This window comes from Lissotriton vulgaris, chromosome 5, assembly GCF_964263255.1.
Source record: "Lissotriton vulgaris chromosome 5, aLisVul1.2, whole genome shotgun sequence".
NCBI classification, from domain to species: Eukaryota; Metazoa; Chordata; class Amphibia; order Caudata; family Salamandridae; genus Lissotriton; species Lissotriton vulgaris.
Genome location: NC_141693.1, coordinates 1,938,750,509 through 1,938,774,477, shown reverse-complemented (window position 1 = coordinate 1,938,774,477; position 23,969 = coordinate 1,938,750,509). Strand labels below are relative to the sequence as shown.

Sequence of the window (23,969 nt, the reverse complement as noted above, 5' to 3'; positions counted from 1 at the left end):
AAGGTCGGGCGGATTTTAACCTTTCACCCACTCCAGACGTCTATTGGAGTATTTACGGGAGAAAAGGGGTGTGAAATATGCACGACTGAGTTACTCTAAAAGTCTTGCGTTAGTTTATCGCCTTACCAAACGTTAGGGCGCCATGTAGTGTAGTTCCTAGTTTCCCACTAGGCCCTGCGCATTGGAATAACATAAACAGTAGTATCGACGTGGAACTGCGGATATTCCAGGCCTCCACTGACTATGCTAAACTTAATTGGGTTGTGTTACCAACTAGCTCAGAGGTCACTGGAAACTTTCTTCTCTGCATAGGAAGTGATCAGCTTCCTTGGCACAGACAAGAAGGGATTCAGCTTTCCAACAACCGTGCAACATGACAACTTTGCTCCTCAGATCAAGAGTCAATCTCTAGGGTCGTGTGAAACAATAGACATGTATTTCACTCAGTCAGTCTAGTGCAGTTTACTTTCACGAGATATAGAGAATAGAGAGACGGGCGTTTGTCAATAAAGGGTTAACATTTATTGAACAGTCTTTCTTCTCGTACAAGAGAAATGTATTGCCACAATTACAATAATTGTTATTATAAAAAGTACGTACAGTAAGATAAGTATTGCGAAATAGAACTGTAAAAGCATTGATATGGTTTCTTAGCCATACAATGGTTTAAAAGTAATAAAACATACATACAGTCATATATACATTAGGCTAACATACTCAACTGGTGCTTCTAACTAAGCCTACCCCAGTGTGCCTGACCTAAGCCTAACACGTGAAAGGGGAGCAAGTAAGTAGCTTTAAGTTAAGTTGGTTTTGCCAAGGTTTGCTTCAAGAATTCTCGTGTAAGGGTTTAGTCAACACCATACCTCTGAATAGAATGATGGAGGATTGGTATCTCCTTCAGGGGTCTCTCTCGATATCCCAGTCACCCGCGAGGGTAAACCGGAAACGCCGTGGCTGGATTTCTCTGCACGAGAAAGGCAGCGGCTTCTCTTCAGCGCGTCGAGGAAGGAGGGGGGACAGCGTCCGCGGGCAGCTGGAATCTGCTGGATGTCTTCGCAGAGGGACGGCTGTTCAGCTCCTTAAGCGTACTGCACCATAGTTCGCGCTTTAGCGGCGATAATGGTATCCGCAGCTTCACCACCACAGGATAGCAGGCTGCAGCGACAGAGTGCTAGATTTACCAACACGGGGTCGTGCAGGCAGCTGGCTTCAGTAGCTCGTACAACAGGCATTGCTTAAGGCAACGTTGGTAATATTTATACCTGACAGGTGCCGGGTTTGACGCAAGTTTGCTGGACATAAGACGTCAATTAAAGATGTCACTAGGAAGTGATAGTTATCAGTTGCTCATTAGAGTTCTATTACTAATCAAAACATAGCAAGCGGGGATTTCCAGGTTTGCTGAGTTTTTATCTTGTTGAAGAACTCGGAGTGTTATCTAGGAATATCAGATAGTGACTACTGCTCTGTCATTGCACTAATTGGTCGCAAAGGAAGTGGCAGAGGGAACTATGCTGGAATGTGGCTCTGTTCGTGTGAGGCCAGAGATGCCTTTTCAGAAAATCGCACTTGAACGGTTATGCCAATATAGGGAATAAATGGATTTATAGCCGAATAGGGGCATAAGGTCACAGTATCGATCAGGAACCTAGATAAACACGCAACACTTTTATGACTTAACTGTCGAATAAAGTTTATATGAAATGGTAAGCATTAAAGAGAATTTTGCACTGCTGTGATACATCTGTTATGCATGTGAGGGGCTCTTACCCTGCTGTGCTGTATCTGTTAAGGATGGAAGGGAATTTGATCCTGCTGTGCTGTATCGGTTATGCATGGGAGGGGATCTTACCCTGCTGTGCTGTATCGGTTATGCATGGGAGGGGATCGTACCCTGCTGTGCTGTATCTGTTAGGCATGGGAGGGAACCTAACCCTGCTGTGCTGTATCAGTTATGCATGGTAAGGAATCTTACCCTGCCGTGCTCTATCTGGTATGCATGAGATGGAATCTTACCCTGCTGTGCTGTATCTGTTATGCATGGGAGGGAATTTTACCCTGCCGTGCTGTATCTGTTATGCATGGGAGGGAATCTTACCCTGCCGTGCTCTATCTGTTATGCATGAGATGGAATCTTACCCTGCTGTGCTGTATCTGTTATGCATGGGAGGGAATCTTACCCTGCCGTGCTCTATCTGTTATGCATGAGATGGAATCTTACCCTGCTGTGCTGTATCTGTTATGCATGGGAGGGAATCATACCATGCTGTGCTGTATCAGTTATGCATGGGAGGGAATCTTGCCCTGCCGTGCTGTATCTGTTATGCATGAAAGGAAATCTTACCCTGCTGTGCTGTATCTGGTATGAATGGGAGGGAATTTTGCACTGCTGTGCTTTATCTGTTATGCACGAGAGGGAATCTTACCCTGCTGTGCTGTATCTGTTATGCATGAAAGGGAATCTTACCCTAGTGCGCTGTATCTGTTATGCATGGAAGGGAATTCTGTATCTGTTATGCATGGAAGGGAATCTTACCCTGCTGTTCTGTATCTGTTATGCACGAGAGGGAATCTTACCCTGCTGTGCTGTATCTGTTATCCATGGAAGGGAATCTTACCCTAGTGCGCTGTATCTGTTATGCATGGAAGGGAATTCTGTATCTGTTATGCATGGAAGGGAATCTTACCCTGCTGTGCTGTATCTGTTATGCATGAGAGGGAATTTTACCCTGCAGTGCTGTATCTGTTGTGCATTGAAGGGAATCTTACCCTGCTGTGCTGTATCTGTTATGAATGGGAGGGAATCTTACACTGCCATGCTGTATCTGTTATGCACAAGAGGGAATCTTACCCTGCAGTGTTGTATCTGTTGTGCATTGAAGGGAATCTTACCCTGCCGTGCTGTATCCGTTATGAGTGGGAGGGAATCTTGCACTGCTCTGCTTTATCTGTTATGCACAAGAGGGAATCTTACCCTGCCGTGCTGTATCTGTTATGCATGGAAGGGAATCTTACCCTGCCGTGCTGTATCTGTTATGCATGAGAGGGAATTGTACCCTGCAGTGCTGTATCTGTTGTGCATGGAAGGGAATCTTACCCTGCCGTGCTGTATCTGTTATGCATGGAAGGGAATATTACCCTGCTGTGCTGTATCTGTTATGCATGGAAGGTAATCTTACCCTGCTGTGCTGTATCTGTTATGCATGGGAGGGAATCTTACCCTGCCATGCTGTATCTGTTATGCATGAGAGGGAATCTTACCCTGCCGTGCTCTATCTGTTATGCATGGAAGGGACTCTTACCCTGCCGTGCTGTATCTGTTATGCATGAGAGGGAATTTTACCATGCAGTGCTGTATCTGTTGTGCATGGAAGGGAATCTTACCCTGCCGTGCTGTATCTGTTATGCATGGAAGGGAATCCTACCCTGCTGTGCTGTATCTGTTATGAATGGGAGGGAATCTTACACTGCCATGCTGTATCTGTTTTGCACAAGAGGGAATCTTACCCTGCAGTGTTGTATCTGTTGTGCATTGAAGGGAATCTTACCCTGCCGTGCTGTATCCGTTATGAATGGGAGGGAATCTTGCACTGCTCTGCTTTATCTGTTATGCACAAGAGGGAATCTTACCCTGCCGTGCTGTATCTGTTATGCATGGAAGGGAATCTTACCCTGCCGTGCTGTATCTGTTATGCATGGAAGGGAATCTTACCCTGCCGTGCTGTATCTGTTATGCATGGAAGGTAATCTTACCCTGCTGTGCTGTATCTGTTATGCATGGGAGGGAATCTTACCCTGCCATGCTGTATCTGTTATGCATGAGAGGGAATCTTACCCTGCCGTGCTCTATCTGTTATGCATGGAAGGGACTCTTACCCTGCCGTGCTGTATCTGTTATGCATGAGAGGGAATTTTACCATGCAGTGCTGTATCTGTTGTACATGGAAGGGAATCTTACCCTGCCGTGCTGTATCTGTTATGCATGGAAGGGAATCTTACCCTGCTGTGCTGTATCTGTTATGAATGGGAGGGAATCTTACACTGCCATGCTGTATCTGTTTTGCACAAGAGGGAATCTTACCCTGCAGTGTTGTATCTGTTGTGCATTGAAGGGAATCTTACCCTGCCGTGCTGTATCCGTTATGAATGGGAGGGAATCTTGCACTGCTCTGCTTTATCTGTTATGCACAAGAGGGAATCTTACCCTGCCATGCTGTATCTGTTATGCATGGAAGGGAATCTTACCCTGCTGTGCTGTATCTGTTATGCATGGAAGGGAATCTTACCCTGCCGTGCTCTATCTGTTATGCATGGAAGGGACTCTTACCCTGCTGTGCTGTATCTGTTATGCATGAGAGGGAATTTTACCCTGCAGTACTGTATCTGTTGTGCATAGAAGGGAATCTTACCCTGCCGTGCTGTATCTGTTATGCATGGAAGGGAATCTTACCCTGCCGTGCTGTATCTGTTATGCATGGAAGGGAATCTTACCCTGCCGTGCTGTATCTGTTATGCATGGAAGGGAATCTTACCCTGCTGTGCTGTATCTGTTATGCATGGGAGGGAATCTTACCCTGCCATGCTGTATCTGTTATGCATGAGAGGGAATCTTACCCTGCCGTGCTCTATCTGTTATGCATGGAAGGGACTCTTACCCTGCCGTGCTGTATCTGTTATGCATGAGAGGGAATTTTACCCTGCAGTGCTGTATCTGTTGTGCATGGAAGGGATTCTTACCCTGCCGTGCTGTATCTGTTATGCATGAGAGGGAATTTTACCCTGCAGTGCTGTATCTGTTGTGCATGGAAGGGAATCTTACCCTGCCATGCTGTATCTGTTATGCATGGAAGGGAATCTTACCCTAAAGTGCTGTATCTGTTATGCATGGAAGGGAATCTTACCCTGCCGTGCTGTATCTGTTATGCATGGAAGGGACTCTTACCCTGCTGTGCTGTATCTGTTATGCATGGAAGGGACTCTTACCCTGCCGTGCTGTATCTGTGATGCATGAAAGGGAATCTTACCCTGCCGTGCTATATCTGTTATGCATAAAAGTTAAACTTACCCTGTCGTGCTGTATCTGTGATGCATGAGAGGGAATCTTACCTTGCTATGCAGTATCTATTATGCATGGGAAGGACTTGTGCCCTGTCATGCTTTTTCTGGTATGCATGGAAGGGAATGCTGCACTGCTGCTGTTTTCTAGGGAGGTGAAAAGCTTGTTTTGTGTCTTCAGTGATGTGCCTGTTCTGTGAAGAGAGGAGCTGTGTTGTACCCTGCTGCTCTGCCTGCTCTTTTTTTTGCACCGCCAGTGATGGGCTGCAAGAGCAGTGCAGGGGTACCAGAGAGAGAGCTTCCACAAAATTCCATAGCTTTGTTGCCCCCCTCCCCCCGCCATCCCTCCACCTCTCCTTCCATCCAAGTAAACCATGAAAAGTGCATGAAAGCCAGTGACTGAATGGGCCCCCTTCTGCCATTGGCTGTCCCGGCCCAAAGCCCACCCTCTCTCTGTGGCTCTTACTGTTCATTCTTGAAGCACTGACGACATAAGGTCATTCAGAGACATTAGCCCTCTCTAATCAAACCTCAAATTGCACATTTGGATGTTTTTATTTATTTATTTACTTAAAAGGTTTTATATAGCGCTACTGGACCCAAGGGTATCAGAGCGCTTTACAAGGTCAGTAGACATATAAGAAAAAGTCAGTTGTGTGCATTAATCATGGAGGATAACAAATATACTTATATTATTTGATACATCACAAAAAGAAAAATTGAAATCCATATTTAAAATCCTAGATTGAGAAAGATATTAATCATAAAATTGTAAAGTCAGTTGTGTGCATTAATAATGGAGGATAAAAAACAACACATTCACATGAGTAGACGGTAGATATATAAGACACAATTAACTGTGTGCATTAATCATGGATGATATAAAGGGGTGCCGCTCGAGCTGAGAAGTCTATTTTGCCGCTTTGCTCGCCACTGGAGTGGTTGGGAGCCAACACCTATTTGGGGAAACGTCCTGTGTGCAGTCCGGCCGCAGTGGAGGTGAGAGGCGCAGGCGAGCGGGACTGCGAGGACCAGCATTCCACTTGACATCGCCAGCTGGTTCCTCTTCCCGCCGCGCCGCGCCCCCTCCCAGTGCCACGCCCCATTGTCATACTTAGGTGAACCTGCTCACGCGCATCGCGGGACGCGCGCGGGGCGGTCACCGGGGCGAAGACCGGGCAAAGAGCGGGCCGTTCTAGGCCGTTAGAGACCGGACCGGGCCATCCCTCTGACGCTCCCGGCCCCGTAGCGTCTCACAACACACTCCATAATGGCGACCAGAACTTCACGAAGTAAGTCCGCCCAACCAGGTCTGAGTACCCTGGAAAAATTCTTCCCAAAGGCGAGTAATCAAGCTAGCAAATGCTCGTCAATCACAGAGGCGCACCTCGAGATGGGTCCGGAAAGTGTGTCCCTGGAACAGGGGGATACTGTTTCTACAGATGCTAGCACACCGATCCCACTGGATGCCACTCATTTGTCATTAATGGATAGTATTGATCAGACGATTGAGTCGGTCCTTCAGCAGTTAAGAACTCCCTTGACGCAGAGGGATAGGAACTCCTCCCGGCTATCTGGGATCTCTGACCATCCTACCATTCTGGAAATTAGGGGAATAGACTTGCAAGATGCAAGCCAGGTTGACCTGCTTCCAGACCCGGCAGGCAGTGGCGTGGAACAGCCCCCAAAAAGGAAAAGGTCCAGGAAAGCAAAGAAGGCTAAGAGGGCTAAAATCGATATAACTGAGCTAAATCAGGCTGACAGCACAGACATTTCCGCCTCCCCTGATCTTAATTTGTCTGGGTCCAGGTCGAATCACATGGGTTCTCCAACTATTGCTGCCCCACTTTTGCACTCGGGCCCTTTTATTTTTGGTGGGGCAACTTCTAATAGCACTGACACATTGATTAATTCACTCACAGATATCTTGAGGAATTTGCTAAATCCCATCTCAGCTAAATTGGACGCCATAGAGACTAGACTGAAGGCCATGGAAAATAGTCACTTAAGGAAAAGTCCTGGGTCAGCCATAAATGCGTTAAATGCCCCTCCGGCCCCCCGGGCACCATCAGGGAATATACCGTTGCTCCCTGTACCGTCTCAGGGCGCCAACACGATACTGCTGAGTACGGACGGTGCGCCTGTTCCCCAGGCGCACCCTCTGCCACCCTCAGCACCTAGGCCCCCTGTCCCGGCCCCAAGGAGATCTAAGCAACTTCCTGCACCACAAACAGGGGGAGTGGTGAACTCTACCAATGGTCCTACTGATGGTACCACGCCCCCTTTTGACAGGCGCAGGGTGGTTAACCTGCCCCCAGAAGCAGTCCCATATACGGCAATCATGGTGGGAGTACCTGAGTTAACTGGTGATATGAGGGAGCCTCAAGACTCCTTACGCAACAAGGTGATAAGCTGGCTTAGTATTAATAGGCCGCTGCCTCCTAGCCTGAAAGGCGAGGTCCTGATGGTCAGGAGGATCCCTTGGATTGGTCTTACCCCAAAGAATAGGGTAGGGGATTGTATTATTATAAGTTTCAAAAGCCCCCACGTTGCCAACTACATCTGCAACTGGCTTGTAAGGCCTGACAAGTCTAAGATTGAACTAGTCCCCCTCTCACACTTCTACCCAAATGTTAGCAATATAGAGGCAGGGGGTGAGAAGGGGTGGACTAGAGTGGGCTTCGCGGTAGACGGCTCATGTTACAGACCAAGGCATTACTTACCACCGGCCCAGGTAAATTTCATACATCATAATAAATTTTCCTGCCTAGACCAGGTCGACTGACCACAAACCAAGGTGATATCCTGCAGCCCTGGGAAGATGGCGGATGAGGCGCAAAGTCGGGCGGGAGAGAGTACGGTCCCCGTAATTGAGCATGGTCCCCAGGATAATGCTATAGATGAGGTGCAAAGCCGGGTGGGAGTGAGTGTAGCCCCTGTATTTGAAAATGGCCCGCAGGATAATGTTAAAGATCGATCACTTAGTACGGGTGACAGTCTGGGCCAACAGGGGCCTCCACCCAACAGCGGGACTGACCATATTCTGCAACCCGGGGTGGCGGAGTTGGCTGGTCCATCCGCCATCGCGGAGTGCATTACTGTCTTGCCAGGAATCCATCCACCCACTGGCTGTGCGGCACCTCCCATTGTAGGCCAAGGCCCTCCACCAACAGATCAGGGCCTGAGAATTGTCTCATGGAATGTGGCAGGGATTGCAAATAAGGAAGGCACACCGGAGTGGGACCATCTGGTGGGTAGTAGCGACATTCTCCTTCTCCAGGAAACATGGGCGAGGGATACCCAAGCTAGGAGAGGGTTTGAAGTATTTGAAATCCCTGCCAAATGGGGTGGGAGGGGGAGGCCGTCAGGTGGCTTGGCAATATGGATCGCGAGTCACACTGGGTGCCAGGCGGAACAGGTGCACACGTTCTCGCAGGACATCCAGTGCGTTCGGCTCACATGGCCTGGTAAACCATCATGGGCTATTGTGAATGTCTACTCGCGACCTGTTGCCGCGCCAAATGAATCACCAACCCTAAACGACTTGTCCTCCTTCCTGGGGCAACTCCCGGGAGATCTCAAGGTGGTGCTTGGAGGAGACTTCAACTGCCACTTTGAACCTCTCGAGGGCTTACTGGAGGGTGCCCTTACGGCTGAGGATGACTACTGGGGGGTTCCACCTTCGTCTTCCCCTCATCCCAAAGTCTGGTCCCCCCTTGCAATACAACTTATGTCCCTTACCCTGAACTACGCACTGAGGGCTTGTAATGGGCGTACCTCGTCCGATACCCCCTCAGTGTGTACTTTTAATAGGAGGGGCCATGAGTCGAGGATAGATTATATCATGTTAGATATTACACTCTGGCCCAAAGTCCTCGACTTTAGGGTAATAAGTAGGTCAGATAGTGACCACAATGCCCTTTGTTTAAACATCCAGTGGCCAATGCATTTAGCGGGTACATTGGTAGAAAGTCTGGGGGGAGACACAGGGGAACTGGTCCTTACAACTAACAGACGCCGGGTTAAGTGGGGTAAGCTAGTGAGCTCAGAAGAGGCAATCAGTAAGCTATACGAGTTGGCACTCCCAAGGCTTATGGAGGTGGACGCACTTCTAAATGCACCAAGAACCCCAGAATACAATGTGAAACTGGGTGGCATCCACCAGGATCTTGTCAGCGATCTGGCTGAGGTATTTCACCCGGTGGTGCCAAACCGAAAGAAAAAGACCCATGTACCCACCTGGTATACCTCCTCCTGCAGGGCAGCAAAGTCTGAACTAATTGCTGCAATAAAAGAGGGGTCTAATAAGGCCAAGGTATGTGACCTTAGGAAACACTACAAAGCAGTGATGGCGACTGCTAGGACCGAGTGGGACTGGAATCACTGGCAAGATCTGCATGATGCCCTAAAAGTCAGGGACTCCCGTAAATTTTGGGCCCTTGTTAATAATGGGACAGGGGAACTTAAAAAAGCAGTGGAACCCAACATTGCCCCCGAGGTTTGGGAGGCCCACTTTGGGGCGCTTTACCAAGATACTAACTCCTGCCCTGATGTAGCCCTCTTAGTGCCCTGCGGCGCACAGGACCATGACTTGGAACTATCCCTGGGGGAAGTGGAGGCAGCCCTGAAGCATTTATCATTGGGGAAGGCGCCAGGTCTGGATAGGCTACCTGGGGATCTGTTTAGGCATCACTTGGACATCTGGGGCCCATACCTTCTCATTCTTTTCAATGCCATTCTAGGAGGTATGTCAATCCCCGGGTCGTGGCTGGGGGCAGAGATTGTTCCGATCCATAAGAAGGGGTCTACTCTGCTCCCCGCGAATTACAGGCCCATTAGCCTAATAGATAAAAAGAAAAACAAAAAACATAGCATATAAAAGAGTGATTGGGGAGGAGAGGCAAGGAGATCCAGAAGGGGACGGGGAGTGTCGAGATTCAGAGAGAGAGAGTGTAGAACAGGGGGAGAGGTGATGAAGGGTGAAAAGGGCACTTTTGGCAGCATTTTTAATGTGTGGGATGAGATTTAGGTTTAGATCAATGCTGATGCCTAGGGATTTGACAGAGTTCGAGGCGGAGAGGAAGCAATTGAGAGCTGTGATATCATTGATCCAGAGTTGAATAGGGAGAGAGTTGTTTTTGGGACTAAATAGGATGATTTCAGTTTTTTAGGGTTCAGTTTGAGTAAAAGCAGGGCTGTCCTTGCTCTATAAACGTTTGAGGAAAACACATGTCAACGTAAACACTACATTCCAAATGTCCTACGTAGAAAATGGGTAAATGTGATATTTTGCCAAGACATAAGTATTTGTCATGAGTTGGGTGGAAATGGGCCCTGTTAACGATTTGATAGAGCCGGCGCTACTTGGAGCCCACATCCTCAACCATCGTACCCGACAGTTGTGGGGGTGGGGCGCGGACACCACTGGCGTATCTGGGGGGTGGAGGCGCAACAATTTTGGGGCGCAATTTTGGGGGTGGCCACGCAGCACTGGTGGCCCGTTGCGGCGGCCTTTATAATTTATTTGGGGACACTATGTCCCCAAATAAATTATAAAGGCCGCCGCAATGGGCCACCAGTGCCACGCGTGGCCCTGTTTGAAAGTGCGCGCTGACCTGCTGTTGTTATAACTGCAGCAGCAGTCACAGTGCTTCAAAAATTGCGGCCACGATGTCCCGCGTTTGTATTTGCTGAGCTCAGCTCTTGACTGTTGGCTCCCAGGTCCGTTCCAGCCTCCAGGGCCGTCAATCAATCTTGTAGTGCGCGAGTGCTACCAATGACGGCCCAGGGCGACATTAAATTATGTATTATTTTGGCCAGCCCTGCCCTCGCGATGAGAACAACGCAGTCGTGACATGTCACACGCTTCTCCGCTGCGCGCTCTCGTGCTCATTTTGGCCTGGGGCAGTCGGTGCAGTGCTGCTCTCTGGGCAATTTGCTGGCTCTCTGGCTGCTGATTAAAGTTCGAACCACCACCCCTGGCTGCCTGGCATAGAGACCCTGGAGCAAGTCACGAGTGAGGTCAGCTGAGAGTTTTCAGAGGGGATATTTAGTGAGTGGCAGCGTAGGGATTTAAGTGGGATGAAAAAACTGGGGGTCTCTCAAAGGAGGGTGGCCGATTTAATTAAGGGCTTGGATTTAAAACACTTACGCTAAAAATCTGTGTTTGGCATAATGTGCCACATGACTTGTGTTTTGCTGTTTCTGTCATTGCATCCAAAAATGTGATATAACAAGTAGCATCATACCTACAACCAGGCCCGGTTCTAGAGGGTGGGCCAGGCCCACCCAAGGATTGCCCTGGCCCACCCTAGGCCATTGTGAACTGGAAAATGAGCGAGTGTTTTTCATCCTAATGTCTCACAGTGGCTTGAAGCCCCACTGTGCGCTGCAGCATTGCTTTATTTCATTATTAAGCATTGACATGCTCTAGTTTCAGGCCTGGGGACAGGTGTGAAATCAGCAGGGATAGTAGGTGCTATGATGTGCAAATGGACCGCACAGGCATCCTGAACACTTTCACTCACTCACACTAAAGAGGCTGCAGACTTCCATCACAAGGTACCTAGGAGTTGCAAAAAGTGATATGGCAGAAACGCTTTGCAAAGGATTTTCTTTTCCCAAAAAAGTTACTGAAAATGTGTTTATAATTAGCATATTGATTTACTCAGGTTTTTTAAATTTTATTTCTTCCTACTCTGAGGCCATTACTAACTTGCAGTATTGCATAAAAATAAATTAATGGAAAAATTAAAACAAAAATATGTTTTATCTTTCCATTGGCTAAATGAAAAAAAATTCTACTCATCATTAATTCACACCAGAATAATTTGTATGTCGATTCTTATAAGTGAAAGAATGATTCCTTGAGCAGGGACCTATGGGCAGGGCCACTGGAATTATGCGATTGTGCAGGCGTGGCATTTTTTGCATAGCTATGGGTTTGCCGCATTTGCATCATAATGCATTATCTTCTACATAATCTGCAGATTTTTAAAGAGGTTGCTTTTAGCTCAAATGGTTTAAAAGTTATAAAATTGCATTGACGTGTGGTGGCGCTGAGTGGAAGGTTCTTTCCTAAGGTTGACTGGTCACCTTCTGATATGTGTGTGCTGAGGCTGCTATGAAGGAGAGATGCACTATTAGAAGCTGGTTTTGGGTCCCAGGAGCACACGTCTTTTCATTGCATGGGAGTTGGTGGCTGCTGCTCAGAAGCAATGACAGGGCGCGACCCCTGATTGTTGCCTTTGGGCCACCAGAGTGGGCTTTGTATGCGGTCTGTGTTGGCAAGGTGGAGCTGACTGACCCCTTTGTGCTGCGTTTAGTTCTAAGGGCACACAGTGAGTCATTCCCTGTGAATAACTTTTTGACACTGTTACGTTGGTTTTGGGTCCCCAGAGCACATCACGTTTGTGCAGGTCCCCACTGCGTTAATGGGGGGACCATGATGTATGGTCATTTAATGTCAGCTGTAGATGATGGATCCCAGTATGTGTCAGCGCAGCGGACGAGCGCAGCGGGCGCGACGAAGGCGCGCCGGAATTGCGCCTGAGTTAAGCCCGTCTGCACCCGTCCGCGGCTGGCCGGGGCTAGGGGCCCGCCACTCTGCCCCATCAGTCATCAGATACCCCCCGGCGGCCATGCTCTCCCTTTGGCACTTGTGTCCTCCACCCTCCCCAGTGCTAGAGCGCATCGCCTCTCTTGGGCTATGCAGCTTTCCCTCTGCACAATCACGTCCTGATTTGTCAATACACCAGCGGCCTCATGCCCCACCACCCCTTGATCATCAGGCACCCACTCTCGATTACACCCCTCCGTGCACCCCCTGTAGCCCCCAGTATACCACCACCGCGATCCTCCTCAACACCAGGTCTGCGGTCGGGCATCAGCTTGAGCTATTCCACCTGTTCGACTCTCGTCATCCCGACCTATTGTTTCTCACAGAAACTTGGTTCAGGGATGATTCCCTTCCGAGCCTTCTAGCCATGCTGCCCCCGACCTACTCGGCTATTAGAATGGATCGCGCCGGGGGAAAGACAGGAGGAGGTGTCGCCCTGATAACCCGCACTGATTTTCACTTCCAGACACTACCTTCCTCCTCTATTCCCGCTGTAGACTGTCTAGTAGTCCGTTCCACTTCATTTGGGGTTCCCCTGACTTGTGTACTTATTTATCGTCCCCCTCAGTCCACTCCCCAATTTCTCACTTCCATTGAGGACCTTTTGGCCGCTTTAGTAGTGAACAATTCAGCGGTCCTGGTTCTCGGAGATCTAAACTATTGGCCAAATGACCCGGCGGAGGACGCCAGATATAAGGAGTTCACAGCCCTGCTTGTTAGTCTCAACTTCCTCCCCCAGCTTGCTACACCAACTCACATCCTAGGTCATCAGCTTGACCAAATATGGACCTTCAACATCCCAACCAATTCTCCTATCACCTCGCCCTGTCCCTGGTCAGACCACTCCCTTATCTCCTTTGCACTAAACCTTGGACAGCCGCCTAAACCTTCTTTGCCCAAAAACATCTGGGTTAGAAAGTGGGACAAGGCTGATCTTCCTGAAGTCTGCTCTTCCCTTGCGGCATCTAGCCCTGAGCTTAGTGATCTATCCCTCCCCTCTCAGCTCACAGCCATCAACAACTGGCTGCTAAAGGCATGCAACAGTGTTGTTCCCCTTAAGAGAGTGGCTATTAAACGCGCCCACGCTGCCAACAGGTGGTTCACTCCTCTCCTCAGGGACAAGAAGTTGGCGGCGCGCAGAGCAGAACGAGCATGGCGACGCACCTATTGTCCCCTTCTTAGAGCAAAGTACTGCCTGGTACTCAATGAATATAAAAGGGACATATTAAAAGCTAAAACTGAGTACTTTTCTGGTAGAATTCTGGCAGCGGAAAATCAATCTAAGGAAATATTCGCATTTGCTTCTGTGAATTAGCTCCCTTTTTTCTCTTCTCCTTTCCCTCGCTTACTTTTCTATCCTTTATTACTATGGCCGTCCAGAGGTTGTATATTTTAGTTCTTGTTCTACCTTCTTCTTTTTGTCTCCCAATATCCTAACCCTTTAATCATAATTAATGTAAATCTATGCTTTCTAAAGATATTGGAAACTGTATTTATGTATTATGTTTGGCTTCTTATCGTTTCCTGCAACAATAAAAATATTTAAAAAAATAAAAAGGAAATATTCGCCACGGTACAGGAGCTCGCTGCCTCCTACAGGGTGATTTCCAAAATTCCTCAGTCTCAATCACTCTGCAATTCCCTCAACTCCTTCTTTATTGAGAAGGTAGCTCTCATTAAGGCCAACATCCCTCCCTCACTCCCGACACCGTCCACTGCTCCCCTGCCTCCCGCTGCTCCACTGCTCACTCAGCTTCCCCCTTTGACACGAGAAACCCTCCTTCCCATACTGGCTCGGGTAAAATCGGGCTCACCCCAGGACATCGGCCCGGCTTTTGCCCTGAAAGAGATTTTCTCCAGCTGTTATTCCCCTCCACTCACATTAATCAACCACTCCCTTAAAACTGGCATCGTCCCAAATGCCCATAAATCAGCAGTTATCATTCCGATTCTGAAAAAGGCAGGTGCCGATCCATCTCTGCCCGCTAACTATCGTCCCATTTCCCTTCTCCCTTACTTAGCGAAGGTCTCAGAGGCTCATGTCACCGGTACTCTGAGCTCCTTTGTGGAGTCTACCGGCCGCCTTTCCTCTTGTCAGGCAGGTTTTCGCCCACTGCACTCAACCGAGAAGGTGGTAGTTTCGGTGATGGACAAACTGAGGGAGGGCATTGACATCTGCCTCCCCCAGGCCCTGGTCCTCTTAGATCTGTCCGCCGCGTTCGACACGGTGGATCATGACATCCTGTTGACCCGTGTCGAGGCGGCGGGCATTGGGGGCACGGCCCATGCCTGGCTCCGGTCCTTTCTAACGGACAGGGAGCAGGCTGTCCATCTGGCCGACTTTGCTGCCCCTCCTCGTAGAGTGACATGCGGCGTTCCCCAGGGCTCCTCTTTGTCTCCCCTGCTATTTAATTTATACATCTCACCCCTTATTTTTTCTTTACAGCAGATGGAGGTCTCGGTGTTCAATTACGCCGATGACCTCCAACTTATTTTTAACCTTTCCCATTCTCCCTCCTCTGCCCAGAATTTCCAGAGGGTGATGCTCTTCATCCAAGATTGGATGAACTGCAACCACCTCAAACTAAATCCCGACAAAACCGAACTGGTTTTGACCGGGAGTGGTTGCAGTCTCTGGTCCCCGTCTTTTTGGCCCGACTCACTTGGTCCCCCTCCCCTCCCGGTTCCAAAGGTTAAAACCCTGGGCATCTTTATCAACTCCCAGCTCTCCCTTCACACGCAGGTTCACTCAGTGGTGTCCTCTTGCTTCTTTTCACTTCGCACTATTCGTAAGGTTTCCCGTTTTTTTTCTGTTCCCGCCCTTAAGCTTATCCTCATGGCCATGGTGCTATCGCGCCTTGACTATGGGAATGTGGTCTACAATGGCGCCCCAGACTACCTGATCCGTCGCCTTCAACAGATTCAAAATCAGGCTGCCCGCCTGATTTACGGGCTCCCTAAATTTCATCATGCCACCCCTCTGCTGCAATCTCTGCACTGGTTACCGGTGAAGGAGAGGGCTCTCTTCAAGTTGGGCTGCATGACTTATCAGGCTAGGTCAGGGACTGCCCCTGTCTTCCTCTGTGATGCCATATCACCCTACCTTCCGGCCAGAGAGCTCCGCTCATCTCACCAGGCCCTCTTGACAATTCCCCGCTTTAGGAAGAAGAGGTCCGGGGGGACAAGATTTGCGGTCCTAGCTCCATCCTTTTGGAACTCTCTCCCTTCTTCCCTTAGAGCTTCTACCTCCTATGCGAATTCCGCAAACATCTTAAGACCTTCTTGTTCTCCAGATCCCTGGCAGTCTAGCCTCCGTCTTTATGTCCACTGGTTCACCGCTACCTAGCGCCATGAAACCGTCCCGGTATAAGAGCGCTCTACAAATCTGTTAAAATTCAAATTCAAATTCAAAAATCCCTGAACAGTGTCATGTATGTGCATGTTTGCATTGTGCTGAGGGGATTGCCAGGTAATTGTTTACGCAGCTCTCTGATGGTTGTCACATGCGGTTTTTCTGAGTCGCCAGATAGATCATGCAGTCTGTGTGTTCTCTCTTGTACTGCCAGTCACCGGTGTATTCAACGGTGTAGCCTTGGACCGCGTCATGTATGTGCATGTATCTTGCATGATCGAGTTAACTATTAGTGGCGATACTACGTGTCTCTCGGACCCCTTTCAAGTGCTCGCCCTCCTTTTTCCCCAGCACCCCAATCCCCCTCTCCGGGGCAGAAATCCAAGGGATAGCCCCGGGCGCCACAAGCACTAGCTACGCCTTTGGCTGACACTTACCTCACTTAGCTTGGCAGGGAGCAGGTGAGTGTTGTTGTCCGTACATTGTGGGTGCTGTGGGGCAGGGGGTGAGTAGAAGGCGAGGGCGAGAGCTGTGAAGAGCTGGAAAATCATCCTGAAGCCGGCCTCTTCCTCGACGCTGGCAGAATGTGTCAAATGTGCCCAAAATCACTCTTAGATATGCTGACGAGCCGCACCCTGTGAGCCCAAATGACCAGGATTTGGGGCTGAGTGTCCGCTTGCACACACAGTCATCTGAGGACTCAGAAGGGGGGTCAGTGTTAAATATTAAATTGGATGTAACCGGTGGCAGAGAACAACTTGGATGAGACAAGTGGAGGTTGGAAGTCAATATAGAAAAACATTTGTGCAATATTTGGAGTTGCAAAGGCTGTTGGGAAACATCGCATGTCGTGGGTCCCTGGGCACCACCCACGGACCCACATGCCTTCTCGTGTCTCTATGTTCGATTTCGGGCTCTGGACTAAAATGTACTTTTGAGCCCATTTCCTGGTCACGTGTCAGCTGGAAGCGAGCAGGAGTGACACCCCCGGACCTGGCCTTGAATGCAATCAAACATATGACATCATCTTTCTCGCATTACACGAGTATTTATTTATTTATTTCTGTGCAATATCTCTTTTTGGCACTGTGAAGCCCAGGTGAACCAATGTTTGTTTGCGGTTTGCTGCATGTGGCACCCCACACTCCTAGGAGCAGCCTCTCCCCTGTATTCTTGAATTTTAGGACGACACGAGATTATGTGGTAAAAAAGAACCCACTTGTCTTCGTCCTCTTTGGCACTTATCATGATGTGCTCTACCCCACTGATGCATTTGCGTTCTATTGTAGTAAATTCTACAATATGTGTCATTTTTTGCTAGTATTTCTAGTTGAATAAGTCTAAAACTATTGGTAATCGCTATGTCTCTGGGAAATCTAAGTGCTTCGGGCGCCTATCATCGCCTAGTTCTCCGAAGTCCTTTTCCTGGCGCGTTTTCAGCCCTGATCGGCCTTTCTGCATTTTAACATAAGAGTAGTGTATGAGTCTGACACTACTTTTCACTGCTGTCTAGTAGAGATATCTCGATTGGAGAGTCCTCCATGGTTACCTCATCATTTGTAATATGGGATTGCAGAGTATGTTTTGGTTCTAAATATGTACATCTTTGTGTGGGTGCATTTCGCATTGTGCCTGTAAATTCATTTATTGAACAAAGTTGGGATACCTGCTAGTATTCCTGCAGATTTGGGAGTGTTATTCCCCCCCTCGTCGGTGGGTCTCTATGGGGCCTCATTTATGAAAAGTGATGCATCACTGTGTGAAAACAGCGATGCGTCAATTCTCAGTGCGCCCTCCTTGCTACACCAATGATGGGTCATATTTACAGTATGACGTATCATTGCGCAAGGAGTTACAGATACGTCAGTATTTCTGCCGTATCTGTATGGCGCAAAAGTGACGCATTGCTGGAGTGTGTCACAAAAGTGACGCAACTCCAGCAATGTGTCCTTTCAAATGGGGCAAGCCCCATGTGAAAGGGCCTGCGTCAGTCTTACGCCTGCTGTGAGGCAAGCGTAAGAAATTGACGCATTTGTGTCCTAGAAGCCTCATAGATTTCACTGCATCACTTCTATGACCCTTTCTTGCGTCAGAACGCCCCCCCTGCATACATTAAAACTCACGCAGGTATAATGTAGCGCAGGGGTTTACAAAGTGACGCATTTACCTAGATGCGTCACTTTGTAAATATGGTGCAACAAGGCACATTTTTTACGCTGCTGGTGCGTCACAAAAAGTGACGCACCAGCGGCCTAAAAGTGACGCACAGCCTCATAAATAAGGTCCATAGTGTTTAGTGCTATTCATGATGGCCCACCGTCCAGATTAGTGCCCGTGCCATCTAGCCAAGTTTCTTGAACAACTTCTTCAGGATCCTATATGGGCTGTTGTGGGATATTTGTGAAGCAGGGAGTGACAATCATTGTATACTCAGCATCTCTCCCCATGGATGAAATCTGAAGATGCCACCAATGTTGATGGTCCTCCTCAAGCACGAGCAGCAGTGGGCAGAGTTGTTTTCACAGTGTGCCTGGGCGCTTCTCGAACCCACAGTCCTAAGTATTTCAAATTTTTAGATGCAATTCTCAACTCCACTGGAATGCTCCCACCTGGGTCCCATCCCTTCAGTGTGTGCATCAGGGATTTCCCCCAGTTGATACTCTGTCCCATATGTTCCTGCTATATTGCTAATATATATATCATTTTTTGTGTATCAATTATTTTATTGATAAAATTAAGAACTGAGAAATAACAGCAAGTAGAGATATTTAAGTCTCCTTAGGTAGGCTTCAGGGTTGGCCAATGTAAAACAAAGAGAAAAATTTCCTCATCCCACCCCTTATCCCAGGTCCACCCGCGAAGCGCTGCATCTGTTCCTATCCAGTTTGCGAAGGGCTCAATAGCCAGGAAGGAAATTGAATCCTGGTTGTTTTACATGCAGGTGAGTAAATGTTTGGTAGTAAAAACTAGGGGGCTTATTTACAAGTACTTCAACAAAAAAAGAGAGGTCTGGTCAGTCACAGGACTGCCACAAGTTTGGAGCAAACTATGGAAAGATAACACACTCACTCAGTTTGAGTAGGAAGGCCCTCACACACCGACCTAGTCAGTGTCATGCTTCATCATCGGGCCCCACCAAAGAGGCCGAGTGCCTCTTTGGTGTGCTGCGACGCCAGAAAGACTGCGGAGCTGGCAGTGTGAGGAGGGCGTGATGTGAGTAAAATATAATTAAAAGTGTCTAGGAGGGTATCCAAAAAAAAGTTTTTTAATGAGTGGTCCCTAAGACACAGGTAAGTGGTATATGTGTCTGAATTTACATGCCAAGGTTGTTAGGATTTGGTTAAATTCAGCTAAATACCACAGGGTTAATTAATCAGTCAACATGTTTCTGCCATACTAGTGGTATAAATTTACCAAGGCTTTCATCAGGACTATACCCCGGCGGTATGGACACTCTAATAGTCCACCCTAACCTGGGGGCGTGAAAGTGAAAAAAGAAAAGGTGAAAAAAGTGCTTAAAATTAGAAGAGCGGGTAGCTCATTCTAAAGAAAAAGAACCCCAAAATCAGGGGAATCTCAGCACCTGTGGGATGAAAATACACAAACAAACACACATAGACATACATATAATTAATATATATCATTGCGAGTTATCATAGTGCTCCATAGATGGTGGCAAACATTAGTGTGCCCACAGTAAACGCTATTTTTAGCACCATCCAAATAGCCCTTAGGGGATGTTTAGCGTTAGACTCTGGGAAGTGAAGTGCTAGAAGTGTTTAAAAACTACAGTTGTAGATGGGGGGATAAAAACGCGATATGGGTTCTCCTTATAGGAGGGATCAATTGACCAAGAGGTCTGTGACCCCCCTAAGATGGTAAAATTGGGTGGTGTCTCACTTTAAAACAGGGCGCTACTGGCACCATGGGTCTCGGGAGGAGGATTGGAGCGCACCTGGCACATCCTGAAAAGGAAAAGAGTTAAATGACATTGCTTCCAAAGCAATCCGGTACTTAGCTCATTAAGATCGGGAAAACAGTCCTGCCGGTAAAGAAGACTCACGCCCTCAGCGCTCACAACCCGCTTTGAACCTTCAAAGTTCCTCGTAACCGGACCCCGACGATGAAGAGCGGGGCCGGAGAGTGAGTTTAAATGCGTGTGTTGTGATTCAGCGCGTGATTCCGGGTTGGGCGTGTCTCGCTCAGAGCGAGGCTTGGAGCGCACACGCCCATGTGGGCGGGACGCGGTGCGTTTCCAAGTGGAGGCTTGGAATCGGGAGCCTATCGCTCACCGGCCACGGGTGTTGTGCCGGTGTCTGACATTCGGACAATAGCATTCTAGCGTGAAATGACGAAAAGTGCTCATACATTTAACTAATGTATAGAAAGGGGATTACAAGGGCACTGGAGGTCAAGTGCAGACCAATGGCAATAAATATGGTGCTTGGCGGCTGGATAGCCTCAGTCGGTTTTGCCATGGTTATGTTTATTTTTGCACAAGATATCCATCAGGATTTTTTACTTTAGGGAAAAAAACAGAGAGATTCAGAAAGCATATACATATTGGTGTTAGGCACTATATAGAAGGTATGGCAATTTAGGAATCCCGCCCAGGGGTTCATGACAGGACAGTGTTCCAGGGGATGTCATCGTTAAGGCCATTGATATTAGTCCCTAGACGATACACCCAACGCTGTTCTTTTTCAAACAGTCTGTTTTGTACATTTCTTGTACCGTCAATTGCTTCAATAATGGTCCATCTCATGTCATTGGTAGTGTGATTATTGTCCAGGAAATGACGGCTCTATCCCTGCTCGGACTGTAGCGTCTGCCACCTCACACAAGCTACTAAAACTTTGTCACTTGAAGAAGGCAGAGTGTGGACCCAACGTGAACACACTAATTGCAATTCAGTAAACGTGGTCTACCTAATCACCTGTCCCTGCCAGCTCCGCTACGTAGGCATGACTACAAGAAAGATCAAACAACGCATCTGCGAGCACCGGAGCAACGTAAGGTGCAAAAAAGCAACTACGAAATTGAGCCGTCATTTCCTGGTCACGGGTGGGGGCCGGTTTTGGGCCCCTGGGGGCCGTTTTTGTGACAGGGCCGTTTTTGCAGACAACAAAATCGGCCGAAAACCGGCCCGGCAAAGAGCTTGGCGGCACCTCCAACCCCTCCACCGAGTGGGGAGGGGGGGGGGGGGCCGAGCACTTTGCCAGGGCCGGTTGTGCTTCCCAGTCCAGCCCTGATTAGGATGCCCCTATAGGGTCCCCTGTTGCCTCTGTGCCATGAGGTGCATGCAGGGGGGCAAATGTTGTGCCCCCCTCTGTGCATGCACCCCCTGTTCCTGTAGGGTACGGACTAAACAGTCCATACCCTGCCTTTGACGCTCCCATTGGGGTGCCTTTTTTCAAAGAGACCGCAGTGGGACCGCCAAAGAACCTCCAATCAGAGTAAAAAAAAGTCATACCTGAGGTCTTTAATGGCTTTGGCAGTCTCACCCCTACCCAAGCTGTTTTGGCTCTGGGGATCCCAACCCCCATTGCCGAACCAGCTATGTCTCGGGGTGATGCCCCACGGACATAGAGGTTTCCCTGCCCACATTGGTGCGGGCAGGGAAACCTATATTAGCTCTTGCTTGGTGGAAGCAATTGCAAAACTCCCACCAAGCAAGAGCAAACAAAAAGTCCCAGCTGTTGGGAGGTTTAAAAATACTCCTGCCCGCTGGGAGCTGAATTCAGATCTGGTTTCCTGCCCCCACTGGAGGCGGGGAACCAGCTGGGGCACAGGAGGCTAGGGGCTCCCTGTAGCCCCCAACAAGTATATGGTGGGTTCCCTGGGTGGGCACCAGGGCACCCCCTCTTAGTTGTCTGCACACTGGGGATGGGGTCCCCAGGGTTGAAATTGGCCCCGGGAGGTGGGCAGCATGGCCCCCTCCACCATTAATTATTGGTCTGACCTGAGGAGATGGGGACCCATGGGATCACAAAATCGGCCAAGGTAGGGGGCTGCTTGCCACCCTCCCCATTTAAAAAGATAGAGGGCCCCAGGTACGGGGGCTGTATGCCCCCCTCTCCCGTTATAATATGGCTGGGCCAGGGAAGATGGGGTCCATGGGGCCAGAAATCTCCATAGGGAGGGCGGCTGTGTGTCCCCTTCCCCATTTACTATAAGGCCGGTCCCCAGGAGATGGAGTCCCAGTCTGAGGGAGGCGGGCTGCGTGCCCCCTCCCCATAAATCCAGTGGTGTGTCCTGGGGTATGGGGTCCCTGGAACCAAAAATGGTCCGGGGAGAGGGGACGCCTAGCCCCTTACCTAAAAAATGTGGCCTGCCTGGGGGGATGGGATCCCTGGGGCTAAATTCAGTCCTGGGAGGGGGAATGCGTGCCTGCCCAGGCCCTGCGGCCAACCTCCCACCGTGTATGGCCTTCCACCATGGGTTGCAATGGGTTAGCTGCATGCAGGTGGTTGGCAGCAAGCCAGTTCCAGCGGCCAGCCCTCCGCCGTGCATGGCCAAAGGCCCTGTGCGGCATCGGGTGGATTCACATATGGTAATCAAATATTACTTTACTTTTTAAAAAACTAGAAATTCACTGAACAGACCAAAGGTTATGGGGACGTTATATTTAGGAAATAGCATTAAAAAAACATAGAAATTCACTGGTAAAAACAAAAGTTACAGGGGCATTACAGTTAGGAAACAGAATTTTAAAAAAACTTGGAAATTCAGTAAAAAACCAAAGGTCTTGTCGTTTTTAATTTATTTAATTCATGGAACTTCACAAGCACAAGTAGCTCACTCCCAATGTTTCTGCTCGATTAGAGACTTGATCATGGGACTAAAGTCTCGGTTTTTGAAGTATCCCATGTGATCCTATATATATAATCGAGTGCCGGTCTCCACTAGGTAGTTATAGTTTGGTCTTTTTTTCTATAGACGAAGGGCTTTTGGTTTGCTAATAACGTTGGCCTTGTGTGACAAATCTTCACTTTCCCCCAATAAGGTTTATCCCTCTCAGCTCCTTCCTTGAAAGTTTCAAGGTGATCTGTCAAGTGGGGGTCGAGAAAAAAGGTGGGCCCCATAACACCAAATCCCAATGCATTTTCAATCGACTTCTTTAGACAAGTCTACAGAAAAAAATGCTGAACAGAATTACATCAAATTTGGTAGGAAGCTAAATCTTGGGCAAGAGATTGTGCTTTTTGTGTTTTGGTGTAATCCATTCGGCTATTTTTGAGAAATTTAGGGTAAAAAAATGATTGCATATTTAGGTAGTTAAGTTTGCGAGAGTTTTTCACTTGAGCCATCATTCTCTGATGACAGTCTCCAGGGACTTATGGAAGTTTTGAAATGAAATGGCAGCCATTACTGTTCACTGTGAAAAATTTCAGGTGTTGTGGGAATTAAGTAAAAATGCAATACAAGGGATCAGCGGTCTGGCATCCTGTCCCCCTAGATTTGAAGAGGAGCTCTCTAAGGCATAACTACTGTGATGAAATTAAATGTATATTGTTTTATAAAAAATAATTGTGATCACGCATGGCTCTCTCGGGATGGTGAGTAGTAAAAAGGAGTAGGTGAGCTGTCAATACACTACTAGCAGAAATTGATATTGTGGCCCTTATTGAAAGGAAGTGTGTTCGACTTATGTACTTTTAAGAATAAAATGCTATTTCTTCTTTTTAATTTTCTTTTATCATCTCCAGAGACTCTTGCGGGATCACAAAAAATAGAAAGGAATAGGTGTTCTTTGAATACACTCTGATATACGTACTGTAGGAAGGACTGCTAGTGGAATGGTGTTTATCAGAGTCTACTATTTTCTCATATTGGCTTGGGAAGAGCTCTGAGTAGAGTGTCAAGACTCGAGACTCCCTACTACATACGGCTATCATACAATACAAGGGTATCAGCAAAGAGGCAAGTCCCTCCGCACAC

General features: G+C 48.3%; 1 protein-coding gene across 1 annotated transcript in view; it reads right to left on the bottom strand.

The window, feature by feature from the left end:
* LOC147717809 (uncharacterized) overlaps nucleotides 1-16,717 on the bottom strand; it is a 299,575-nt gene extending 282,858 nt beyond the window's left edge. The window contains exon 1 of the mRNA XM_086924596.1: nucleotides 16,466-16,717. Coding sequence (XP_086780722.1) covers nucleotides 16,466-16,579 — 114 coding nt within the window. The 5' untranslated portion in view covers nucleotides 16,580-16,717. The remainder of the gene's footprint in view (nucleotides 1-16,465) is intronic.
* Between the last annotated feature and the right edge of the window lie 7,252 nt (nucleotides 16,718-23,969).